Below are 13,254 nucleotides of genomic sequence, written 5' to 3'. Positions count from 1 at the left end.
TTTTGTCTGCCTGATGATATAATTTTTTAAGCATTGATGTTCGCTTGAGGTAGACACCAGCACCCCTAGTAGGCTTTTACCCATGCAGAGATAAGCGAGAGTTAGATAATGGATGGATGCATGGATGAATGTAATAACTAAAGCATAATCTGTTAGATTCCATGCATGATATCTTAGCTATTTTATTTTATTTGAATAAGAAGGGCGCGTGCTTCGACATGTGAGGAACCGCCTCTCGAGTTGCAGACTCACCGACTCGCGCGCTTATTACACAACCGTCACCCATAGGAGCAGCAGCCCAGCAGCACGGAACTGATCGCTGCGTTTAAAAAAAAAAAAACTCATTTAAAGAAAGGGGAAATATGTCCTACACGAAGTTTGTCGCGTCTCTTGCTCGAGCGAAGTCGGGAAACATCAACAAAATCCGCATTTCACCTTCAAGATGTCTGTCAACTGTGGCATCCCCGAAGAGCCAGGAAGAGAAGGAGCCGCAGCGGCAGTTGGAGGGCTGCGCGGTGGTGGATGCTGCCCCAGTAGAACTCATCAGCCAGACCAAAAACGCCAAAGACGTGCGTCTGAACAGAATTCACATCGACTTCGACAACACCGAAGAGGCATACAAAAGTAAGAATAACATCGAGCTGCTGCGAAGTCTGCTGGTCTTCAACCTGTGTAGAATTGACATCCTTGTTGAGAAGAATAAGGGGGTGAGTTTATCTGGAAAAGTTGTAATTCAGCTTGCAAATTGCCTGTGTGTTAAAATAAACCAGCAACCTCTCTTCCATGCTCTTTCAGCTGATGGAACTCAGTAAGAAGTTGCTGGGTCAGCGGTTGTTTGAGAAGCTGATGAAGATGACCTTCTACGGTCAGTTTGTGGCAGGGGAAGACCATAACGCTATCAAGCCTTTAATCCACAAGAACCAGGCTTTTGGCGTGGGGGCAGTGCTGGACTACAGTGTGGAAGAAGATCTGACACAAGAGGAGGCAGAGAAGAAAGAAATGGAGTGAGTACAGTCATTCACTTAATTAAAATAGTACTGAAAAACCCATTTATTTCAGAAACTTAAACACGTTATATGGGCCAAATACACATGAATGTTTGAAAACTTTTATTTCTGTAAATAATTTTCCTCTTACATGTAATAAAAATATGACATTTAAATGTTTAACATCTACACCAGACCAATGACAAAAAATAGTATTAAAAACAAAAATGTGTACTTATAGAAATGTATGCTTAGTACCTGCTTAAAGGATGTTATTTTGAAAAGGTACTTGTAATCTGAGCAATGGCCCTCATCTGAACACATATTCCAATTTATTGAATATGACTGTATTCACTGAGTGTAAAGGTTGAGTTGCCTACAATGTGATTTCAGGTTTGTATTTAAGTAGTTGTACCACTGTTTAATAAGCCTCACATATAAAAGGAAGGTGGGCCCTTTCTTCTGTAGTTATATAACATTCTTAATACATGCAAATCAGTTGAGACAAGTACATTTGCACAGCCTGTCCTTATATCCTAGTTTGTAACTTACTGGGTGTGTCTGCACCTAAAACAGAGTCTTTCTGTCCAATCCTTTATTGCCATTCAACAATAACACAAATGCACTAAAACTGGGAATTCAGAAGGTTATTTAAAGTCAGAGAGTGAAAACCATCCCTCTGCATATTTGGAACATGAGTAGTGTGATTCGGAGAGCACCTGCAGGAATAACATTAAATACCACTGACACGACAAATTTCCTGAGACTCCTTCTTTACAGGAGTATGAGTATGATGAGAAATTATGCCCAATAATAGCATTTAAGTATTGAGATATTTCAGCAGATCTACCATACTTAAATTGCTCAGTAATTGCTTCAGAAAGTGTTTTTTTTTTAGGTCTTTGGTCTCTGCTTGGAGAGTTGACAGCATTTCTTGTTGACTGCAGCCTAACCAAGAAAGAGCAACTTCACTATTCATTACCAACTTCCCTATTTTTAAATACTAGGGGTTGCAAAAATCCAGGGAATTATTTTCATTTGGAACATTATAATTAACAGAATTATTAGATAGTTTGGGGGGGGGAGGGATATAATTTACAACCAGATCTCATGCAGTAGGTATGTTTAACTCATTGCTCAATCAAATGCACATGACAACCTGCAAACTGCATGGATAGTGAGGCAGTGCCCTTACATGCTGAGTCTTCCATCACTTAGCAATGTAGACCTCAGGTCTTTTAAGCCTGCATGTTTGAGCACAGAGCTCTAAGTAATAGAAATGTTGATTATACTACTAATTATACGACTAGGCAAGTATGTGTAAATATGTTTTATCTTGCAATTATTACATACCAAAATAAAATTGATTTATGTTTAAATATGATAGAGTTTGTTTAATTGACCCCAGCTGTTAGTTACTTTCTATAATTTGCATGGCAATTTTTCCAATTTGGAATATTTTCTGAATTAGTTAGCTTAACATGTAAAGTTAGACAAAGAAACCAAAAGTTTTCCACACATTTCATCTTTTAAACTAAGTATTTTATTTCCTTCCATAAGCTCTATAATATTCCACTGTACTGTACTTTCTGCTCTTATCTTATCTCTTCATGTATTGCTTCCGTTATGCCTCCTGATCTGTGTAATCTACAGCATGTTTTTGACCTCCTTAAAGGCCTGTAATCAAATCTTAAAGTGTTTTATGTTTGTTTTCGACGACACAAGCAGTTCTTGTCCCCTATTGGCCAATTGGGACATACCTCCCTCTTCTGATTGGTTGGATCTGATATCCAGCTGGAGGAGTGGACATTATTAAAAGGCTGCCAGCGCTTAAGGCTAATGTGTTGTAACTCTTTATTACACACTCATACACTTGCAAAGAAGTATTGTGGGCTGCTCTGTGGTGGCAATAAACACAGTTTATATTTGTCCAAATGCTTTTACTACAAAATAATAACATTTTCTGTTTTTCAGTACCTTCTTTGATAAGGCACTAGCTATATTATTATTTGTATGTTTCATGATTTATTAAAAAAGAAAGACTTTTTCAAGAAGACTGTTTGCCTCAATATGAAGAGAAAAGGGCAGAATATCTCAGCAAGTCAGCATAAGTCAGAATCACATTGTTTCTCAGCACATAGGCTTTACTGTGAAAATATAATTTATCAGTAGAATATGTTTATTCATGCTTTCTATAAAGAATAACTGAGTCTTCTAATGCAAATCTTTTTTATTTCCCCCAGTTCCTGTGTTTCCGAGGCAGAGAAGGAAAGCCCAGGTATGTATATTGGTTCTCTTTAGGGATGATTTATTTATTTGAAGTTGTGCAACACATCAGTTTATATGCTCCATGTAGTAAGGAGCAGCAGGGGAGTAGGCTTATATGGTGAAAAGAGGGTTTGCCTTCTTTGGAGCGATGGCACTGCAAGTGAAAGCTGTTCTAGTGCAGAGTGACATGCTGGACTCTCACAACAACATGTGCTTTTGACTGGACTGCACTGGTTGGAGCTGGTTCTCACTAGGTATGAGATACCAGCTGTTGCAGCAGGGTGACGTTTGCTTCACGTGAAGAGTTTAACGCTTACAACACAGCTACAAGGCTTTCTCTGAAAGAAATGTTTCTCCATGTATGTTCTTATTATTTGTATATGTTTCATGATTTATTAAAAAAGAAAGACTTTTTCAGTCTTTTTATGCATTTAATATTTTACGTGAAATCGCTCAGCTCTTTAAGATGAACTACAATTATACTAATGATAACTTTTATCATTTTGATACAAAAATTTGCATCAAAACTCTAGTTACAGAGTTCTAGCAACTTAGTCACTAGAACGGAGTTACAACATAATTCAGTTCTAGTTTATAAACAGTAAATTACTCCATAAAAATCAAAGTTGAAGTGTACTGTTTCTTCACCTAAGTTGGTTAAGATCATTTTTCCTCTTTAGGTGCAGGTCATCGTGAGAAGAAGTACAAGGCCCACCGTCAATTTGGGGACAGACGAGGAGGTGTCATCAGCGCTCGCACCTACTTTTATGCTGATGAGGCCAAATGTGACAATCAAATGGAGACGTTCATAAACTGTATTAAAGCATCAGGTAAGTAGTATCTGAAGCAGTTAGGGAAAGAAATATTGTAAAATAAAAATGAATGCATAACTAAGAGTGAAGAGTGCAGAGTTGATCTGAAGACTACATATTTTTACTAGTTGTGTGAAGAGCTGGTATGTAAGCAATATCGTCTGTGCAGTAGAACAAGGTCACTGTGTTATTCCTCTGAGTTTATGATGGAGTCAAGACATTCGCTGACCAGAGCAAGGCCACCAGAAAAGCAAATATTTTGCCATCTAAAGCAGATCAAACTTCACAAACATCATTGCTGATTAAGCAAACAGTATGCTGTGGATTTTTGCACGTCTGTTACTCAACATGTTTGCTGTGTCTAGTTTACTGGAACATGTTTTTCACACTGTCTGGCCAATGTTGGTTGCATATGTACTCATGTGATGACCATTAAAAAAGTAACTCTTAATTTTACCAATAAAACCACACTGCTTCTGTATTTTAGGTGGAGCTTCAAACGATGGATTCTCTGCAATTAAAATGACTGCACTGGGACGACCACAGTTCCTTGTAAGAATAACTTGGCATCTTTTTGTACAAATAATGAGCATCATTTCACTAAATTGGCTACTTTTTACATCTTTTGGTTTACATACGCTATTATAAAAGTTAAATAAAGTCACCTCTGGGTCGTTACCTGTGTCAGTCAGAACTGCAGCTGACTTTTATTACATGTTTATGATTAAAATCTTACCTTTTGTTTAAACAGCTCCAGTTTTCAGAGGTCCTTGTCAAATGGAGGAAGTTCTTTAACTTCCTCGCTGCACAGCAAGGAAAATCTGACATGACTGCTTTGGAGAAAAGACTGGAACTGGAGCAGCTGAAGGTATTTCAGGCCTTTTTTCATGTCCCTACATGCTCACCTGGGACGGGTGTCTTTGGATCTTCTTTTTTGATTATTTTAGAACACTTCTGTTCATATATTTGTGGGATGTTTACTATTTAAACCAATTTTATTTTTTATTTGTATTGTTATATTTTGTTCTTGTAGGAAAGTTTGACTCAAATGGGTGTAGCAGCCAGAGATGACATTGAGAACTGGTTCACTGGGGAGAAGCTGGGTTTGTCAGGGTAAGATAACCTTCCATTTACTGAGAAGCGACGCCGGTACCTTTTTATCTGAATTTATCTATTGCATTTGATATCCCCAGAACAATCGACTTGCTGGACTGGAACAGTCTGATAAATGATACAACAAAAATGTCCAATCTGCTCATGGTGCCAAATCTTGAGGTAAGTCATTGCAACTTTTATGGTGTTTCAGAGGTGATCTGGTGATAAATTGGCAGTTGTTGCAATGTATGCTGCCTACCTACAAAACCTTTAAATTAACAACAAAAACACTTGTCAGATAAACCTATGTGATTAATACCCTATTTTTAAAGCAAAGTATGAGTAACAGATGGAGATATACTATCTGTTACTCGGGAACAGAAATGTAGGTGCTGGGAAGAACATCTCTTCCACTTTATGCTTGATTTCCTGTTCAATTGGTGGAAAATAATCAGATCTAAATTCACTGATGTGGAAAAAAACATCTTCCTCTCCCCCCCAACTAAAAAATATTGGAATCACAACTTAGAGAAAAGGCAGACCCCAAATATTGGAGAAACTTGTACTGATCATCCTGCAGTTTTCTCTCCATGACACACGCCATGGTAAGGAGTTCATATTCTTCAATAAGAGTGCTAATCACTCTGTGTTTTGGCTGTGCAGACAGGCCAGCTGGAATCTTTGTCAAACAAGTTTACAGCCGAGGAGGAGAGCCAGATGAAGAGAATGCTGCAGAGAGTTGACATTCTAGCAAAGGTGAGAACTCAAAAAGATGACTAAAGTTATTACCAGTACATTAAATAACACGTAATACATATAACTTACCACAGAGGTGCTGTTTAAGGAAAAATAAAATCCCAAATATAGATATTAACCACAGGCCCTGTTTGTCTTGTGCACATATTCAGTTACTGCTGTAATGAACCATTATGAGAACTACTACTTTGTGCTTCAGCATGCTTTGGAGAATGGAGTGAGGCTCATGGTGGACGCAGAGCAGACGTACTTCCAACCAGCTATCAGTCGACTCACCCTGGAGATGCAGAGGAAGTTCAACAGAGAAAAGCCAGTGATTTTCAACACTTACCAGTGTTATCTTAAGGTGAATATTATTATTTATTAGGAATTTTGGAGGGTTGATATTGATTTTACAGTGTAGTTATAGATAAGGTTTCTTTACTATTTTCAAAACTGGAAAATTCTGAAAGATCACTTTATTTTATTATACTTGATTTTATTCCTTGCAACTTTTTATTAACATAATTTTGATGAAGTTATGGTAGTAATTAAAAGTTGTTATAAATATTTTCACCTTTTGATGACCTGAATGTTTTTCTTAATAAAAATGTCTAGTCATTCAGAATATTACCTTTTTCTTTACAATCTTACAACAATGTGTTTCACTTAAAATTAAATTCCATTAAAACAAACAAACTTTCTCACAGTTGCAACACATATGTTATCAAATGTTTTCATTGTGAAAAAACCCCCCAATATTTCCTAAAAGCCTAAAAAAGACTGAGTAGTACTAATGGTCATCATATTTTTTCTATTGTCAATGGTTTTCTAGGAAGCCTACGACAATGTGACTCTGGATGTAGAGCTGTCCCGACGAGAGGGTTGGTACTTTGGCGCCAAACTCGTTCGTGGAGCCTATATGTACCAAGAGAGAGCCAGAGCCCAGGAGATTGGCTACGAAGACCCAATAAACCCCGACTACGAAGCCACAAACAGGATGTACCACAAGTAAGTCTTGACTTGGTTGCCAGAACCTTTCTGTACTTCAGTCAGGTAGTTTTTGTATCCCTACCATTTGGCTTTTTGTTTGTCCAGGTGTTTGGAGTATGTCCTGGAGGAGATTGAACACAACAGAAAAGCAAATGTCATGGTTGCTACTCACAACGAGGACACCGTGAAGTTCACTCTTGAAAAGTATGTTTTTGCCTCTGTTCTGTATAAAAACATCAAAATGAAGGTTGAATATTGCTCCTTCATTAGATTCCAGATTGTGTTGAAGCATCAAACAGCTCTAATAGCTCTGATTTATGATGATATAATGTATCACAAGTCTTCAGATAACCTGAATGTGTGTTTTTCCAATTTTTTCAGGATGAATGAAATGGGCCTGTCACCCACGGAGAATAAAGTTTACTTTGGACAGCTGCTCGGCATGTGTGACCAGATCAGCTTCCCCGTAGGTACGTCGCACTCAGCTCAGATACTAAAAGCAAACACTGGGTTATGAAATCACAAAGGCTTACGTCACAGCCCCAGGTGACTGCAAAGGCTCAGCTAAAACACGATCCCCACAGACGTCAGCCTAGTCACAGTCGGGCGAGTCGACGACCTTTGAAAAAGACCTGCAGTGAATGTGTTGAGAGAAAACAAGTTCCTGGTGTCCTTTAGTGAAAGCTGCCAAACATTACATCACAACCTTTTGGTGTCAACCCAATGCTACCCAGTTTGACCTACAGTAACTCTATGCACACGATGTGGGAAGTCAGAATTAAATTATGTTGTTTCTCTTTTAATTACACACTAAATGCAAGACTTGAGTCAATATTTTATAAAGCCACATTTTGTTGCAATTGTATCTGCAAGTCTTTGGAGGTATGTCTGTATCAAACAAGTAAGTTTTGATTTCAACCACTTCATTTAGCTCCATTCCATTTAAACTCTTTTGCTATTCCAAGAATAGCAAAAGAATACAGGATTAACCTGTATTTACCACTATCTGTCTTCATATGAACCCTGACAGGCTAACTGTCCCTGCTGAAGAAAATCATGCTCACAATGCCATACATGCTCCTTGTGAAGATGGTGTGTGTGGCAATGTGCACCACACAGTTTAAGGCTTTAAGAAGTTCACTCTTCTCTGAACTGACCAGAACCCCTTATTTCTAAAACAGCTTCATTCTTTATCCCTGAATTGTCTTTTGTGTTTTTTTTTATCATGCAGACGAGATTTGAAAACCTTGTTGTAGTCATGACACTGTATGCTCACAAGGTGGCGACAGTGAGCTTTACATCTTTGTCTTTGGCTTCCGTGTTGAAAACAGGTCAGGCAGGTTTCCCGGTGTACAAGTACGTCCCATACGGCCCTGTCAATGAGGTGATCCCTTATCTGTCACGTCGTGCTCAAGAGAACCGGGGCTTCATGAAAGGATCCCAGAGGGAGCGCAGCCTGCTGTGGAACGAGCTGAGGCGCAGGCTTCTGGGTGGTCAGATTTTCTACAAGCCTGTCTACTGAAAAACATAAAAACTGAAATATCTGTAAGCATTCCACTAGCAAACACAGCTTTCTCTGTGAGCTTTGTCGTGGGAGGTTAATCTTTTATTTCTTAGTAGCACTGGACAGAAGAAAAATAAAAGTTTTACTAAAAGTTGTATCAGGTGTGTGTGTGAGATGTATATTGAGAAGCGTATGCAAGAGACAATACTAGACAGCTGAGTTTTAAGTGATTAACCACGATGAAACCTCAATTAGTTCTCAAGAACGCACAAAGATTGTCTTTTAAGGAAGAGGAAATGCCGATCCTTTCAGAGGAGAAAGGAAGCATAAATGAAAATTAAGGTGGCCTGGCTGGATAGAAATCTTGTAGCAGTCACCTAAAAGTACCTTGTAATTGTAACAGAACTATGAATTGTGTCATTTCTTTACAACTTTAAGTTTTGTTGCAGTACAACACCCCCAGAATCTTTTAATTTGTTGATTTGTATGTTCAATGTTGCTGACTTTTTCTTGAAACAATTCAAGAAAGTTTTTTCTGGACTATTATAGTACATAAAAAATGGCTTAAATATTATATATTGTTTATTTCCATGTTTGGTTTAATGGTTGTATTTGTAAGTTGAATCAGAGTATCACTGTGTTTTTTAGTGAACCAGTCTTTGAAAGAGTGACTCCTATCAGGGATGCATTCCTCACTGGTGACAGGTATTAGAAGTTAATTTCATTTTCAGCGAAATGCTTGAGATGTTCTTGTTATCAAACAGTGATAGCATTCATTCAAAGGAAGAACAAAACATGAACTATCATGTTTCAGTATAACTAAGCCTTTTGAGAACACTGAATAAAATGGTTCTTCTGGAAATGTTTTCGTGGAAAAGTGGCCCGGTTAAATGAACTAAACTATGGGTTCAGTTCATTTAACTGAATGAACTTTTAGAACAACATTGTTGTTCTTAGAAAAACCGGTTGTATCGGATGATCAGTTTTATTGCTCTCCACAACTGACTCAGAAGTTTTGATGTAAAGTTTACAATTGAGAAACAGGAAATGTGTTTAATCCAAATTCTGTTCCATTCAGAAATTGTTGATGTGACAAAAATCTGGGGCATAAATAAATGTTTAAGTTTCAGCTACAGTTGTCACAACTGTAAACATGTAAACTAGCAATATTTTCAACCTCTTTGATTTTTAGCAATGGGCCACTGGCACAATATGCTTATTAATCTGATGTTAGTGTTTTGTTTTTTTTTGTTTGGTTTTTTTTGTGCCTTTAACACCTTTTTAAATTGAAGTTTATATTTTTATGTGCTTTGTTGTTGTGAATTGTGAACTTAAGAAAAATAAAATTGCATTAAAATACCTGGATTATTTTTACGTTGTATTTGACTTACATGGTACCCGGATCAAATTCCCCACATATATTTCTGCTGTGGGGTTATGCAGTATTTTGTTTCAGCACCACTCATGCATATATGTACATTTTGCTTATCTTGCATTAAACTGTGTTGACAGTCGTTGGGTTCCCACTGTCAAACTACTGAAACAAACATTAATCAGCCAGAGACATCACCAGCTGAGGCTGCACCTGTAATCTGATACCTGATAGCAAAACAACAAGTATGTCTTGTGTTCAATATCTGGAGAATGTGTGCATTCGTGTGTATGTGTGTATGTGTGTGTACCCTGTGTGGCCCTGTAAGGATAAGCATGTATAACCAATGGCTTTGTTTGTTAGAAACGTTTTGTTGCAGCTTCTCAGTTGGATTTATTTACCGAATGACACTTCATGACAACGGTCATAAACATTCATAAAGACTTCTTTATGTTCATGACAGGTGTTCTGTCATGTTTATGACAGTGTCATGTCAGTTTTATGCACACCCCTTCAAATAAAGTGTTACCGGGTTTACTACTTTTACTAGGCCAGTGGCCCTTGCCAGTTAGGCTATTATTTCCCGATAAGTACGTTTTGCCCCAACTTGGTACATTTTCTCTGAAACACAAACTTTGTAACAATTGCTTTTGGCACTTGTTGTTATTCAAAACCAAACCAAACCTTTTGTTTTGCAACAAACATAATGAACCAACTAGTGAGCAAGACTTGGAATGTACTGCAAGTAATGCACGCAGTCACACTTAAGGGCAATCTAAATAGACCAATCAACCTAAGAACCAAGTGTTTGGACTGTGGGAGGAAGCTGAATGACCCATGCATTCATTGGGTGAACATGCTAACTCTATGTAGAAAGACCTACAGGTTGGGATTCAAACCCACAACCTTCATGCACCAACATTAACAGCTGGTAACCCTGTTAATGTCCCCAATGTACTTGCAGCTCTAATAGCAGAAAATAGTCATGCATCCCTGTGTCATTCACAACTAGCCCTGCTGGTAACATTTTATTTGAAAGGGTGTGCATAAGACTGACATGACACTGTCACAAACATAACACCTGTCATAAACATGAAAAAGTTTTATGAATTGTCATTTGGGAAATAATAGCACTTTTAATCCAAAGTTGATCTGCATTAAATTGTCATTATTTACAAAATCACGCAAAGTTGGCACTTTTAATAGACTTTAAATGCAACTTTTAGAGCAACTTTACATTAAAAGTGTCGTTATTTACTGAATGACACTTCATAAAGACTTCTTTATGTTCATGACAGATGTTATGTCATATTTATGTCAGTGTCATATCAGTCTTATGCACATCCCTTCAAATAAAGTGTTATCGCACTGCTTTGTAAGTGTCAAGACATTTGTAGCTATGACAGTAAAAACATGTGACAACTTTCTAGAGGTGCACATAAATACCTTTGTAAGGTGGTAACAAAAATACAAAACATTTTAAAGGTGTGGAGAAAAAATTTTTTACAGGGTAAATAATCTGATAATCAGGCCATGTCACGCTTTTATTTTCACGCTCATGAGCCTATCTGATATCCCACACCCGAGGTTGGATATGTCTCTAAGATGTCGCTTTTGGCATTTGCAAGGGAGCCACACTGTCTCTCCAGTTTAAATGATTTTTTTTCTTTGCTATAAAAACAATGCATTGACTCTGCAGTCTGATGGAGCTTTACTCTTATCATTTACTGTGATCTGTTTATGAGTGTAGGATTTTGTAGGCTTGTCACTTTGACTGGCAGAGGCTCTGCTTTAAAGAAGGAAGTGAGGCAACAAAATGTCTTTGAGGTGGATTTATTTGGGCGCTCCAGGTCATCATTACACCGACACCCTTCTCACAGCGAAACAAAGAAGCCGACATTTATACCTGAGGCAAGTTCCAACACTTACACCCGGTAAAGGGGTGATCAAAAAAAGACAAACAAGAAACAAACACTATTTACACAAACCTAACAATAAATGATCCAACAAATATTTACATACATGCAAATTATTAAAACTAAACTAATCTAAGGTCAATCAAAAAGTAAATGTAACTAAATAAATCCTCAGAGTATTACCCCTCTTAATGGAAGCTGGTATGTTCCAGGAGCATTTGTCTCCCTCTCTGCTCCACCTTGCTCAGACACACCCAGAAAGGCAAGTACTCAATTAACTCAAATTGAACTAATCTAAATCAGAAACAAACTGACATTTTCCCCCCCACATTCTCTGAACAGGAAAGATGGCCAGTCTCCCTACCCAAAAAGAATGTTCACTAAATGTCACAGTGTAACTGAAATAAAGAACTAATACAAAACACATTTACACTGTAAATAAATAACATAATATCAATAATCAATAAGGGATAGAACCCCTCTTATATCATGCACATGGAATTAATTTACCTGATATTTTTTCAGTGCTTGGATAAGATTTTTTCCATTACAAGGGCTACATTGCCATATCAACCTCAACAGACAATATCATACAGTAAAATACTTCAATAAAGTGATCATGGACAGTCTTGATTGGAGCTTAGCAGAAATTCTTAGACTCTGGCTGTATAGAGTTGAACAGACCCATTGGTCTAAGGTAAACTAAATCGCCAAAAGTATTTGCTCATCCATCCTATTGATTGAATTCAGTTCTAATTACTTTCATAGCCAAATAAATAAAGCAGTCTGCAGGCTTGCTGACTGCTTTTAAAATATTTATAAATTATTGGGTTACACTCAGGAACTCAGTGATTAGGATGTCACCTGCTCAATAAGTTCAGTCGTAACACACCCTTGGACAACTATTAGCAATAATAAACCAAACTGGAAGCGATTGGGCTTGACGGGAACTCACCAGAAATCAGTAGGCCATATAAAATCAGAGTGGGTTCAGTGGATGGTGAGGCACAAGTTGAAATTTCTGTAGAGTCAACAACACAGCACAGTCTGTGAAGAGCTTAATAGATCAGATTTTTATGGCCAAACAGCTGCATCCATGCCCCACATTGCCAAGTGTGACGCTAAGCATGGATGCAGTGGCGTAAACCATGAGTGCAAAAAATAAGGTTCACAAAGACACGGACGAGTGTCCTTGGTGTTGAAGAACCTTCAGTGATCTACACAGAGGCTTGACTTCAAGGTGATAAAACACTTTTTGGATGAATTACAGTGGAAACTGTCTGACCTCACGAAGAGGCTTCTGAAAAAAAAAAAACAACCAAAACTTCTGATAACACCATTCAAGGAAATATCAAAAGACTTCTGAGAATTATTTGTAGGTCTTTTACATAAAAAGGAGGACTATGTCATATTAAAGCATCTGGATTAAGAATAGGATGTAACTTCATGCATTAAGGCAGATGATCAAATGCTCATGGCAAAAATAGTGTAATAGAATGAGGAATATCAGAGTATTTAACAATACCATCTTAATTATTGATGTACATTATATATATATATATATATATATATA

General features: G+C 37.5%; 1 protein-coding gene across 1 annotated transcript; it reads left to right on the top strand.

Annotated features, from left to right (window-relative positions):
• The first annotated feature begins 211 nt into the window (after positions 1-211).
• prodha (proline dehydrogenase (oxidase) 1a) lies at positions 212-8,954 on the top strand. The gene is made up of 14 exons (XM_015035556.1): positions 212-707; positions 796-1,004; positions 3,230-3,264; positions 3,935-4,084; positions 4,554-4,618; positions 4,818-4,934; positions 5,100-5,179; positions 5,260-5,341; positions 5,825-5,917; positions 6,117-6,263; positions 6,732-6,907; positions 6,995-7,093; positions 7,271-7,359; positions 8,221-8,954. The coding sequence occupies exons 1-14, from the start codon at positions 363-365 to the stop codon at positions 8,409-8,411; spliced, it is 1,878 nt and encodes a 625-aa protein (XP_014891042.1). The 5' UTR covers positions 212-362; the 3' UTR covers positions 8,412-8,954.
• Positions 8,955-13,254: the final 4,300 nt, after the last annotated feature.

The sequence above is a fragment of the Poecilia latipinna genome, unplaced genomic scaffold (genome assembly GCF_001443285.1).
Source record: "Poecilia latipinna isolate Pla-1442-1.1 unplaced genomic scaffold, P_latipinna-1.0 Scaffold339, whole genome shotgun sequence".
Lineage (NCBI taxonomy): Eukaryota > Metazoa > Chordata > Actinopteri > Cyprinodontiformes > Poeciliidae > Poecilia > Poecilia latipinna.
This window is presented reverse-complemented; position numbering and strand designations above follow the sequence as displayed.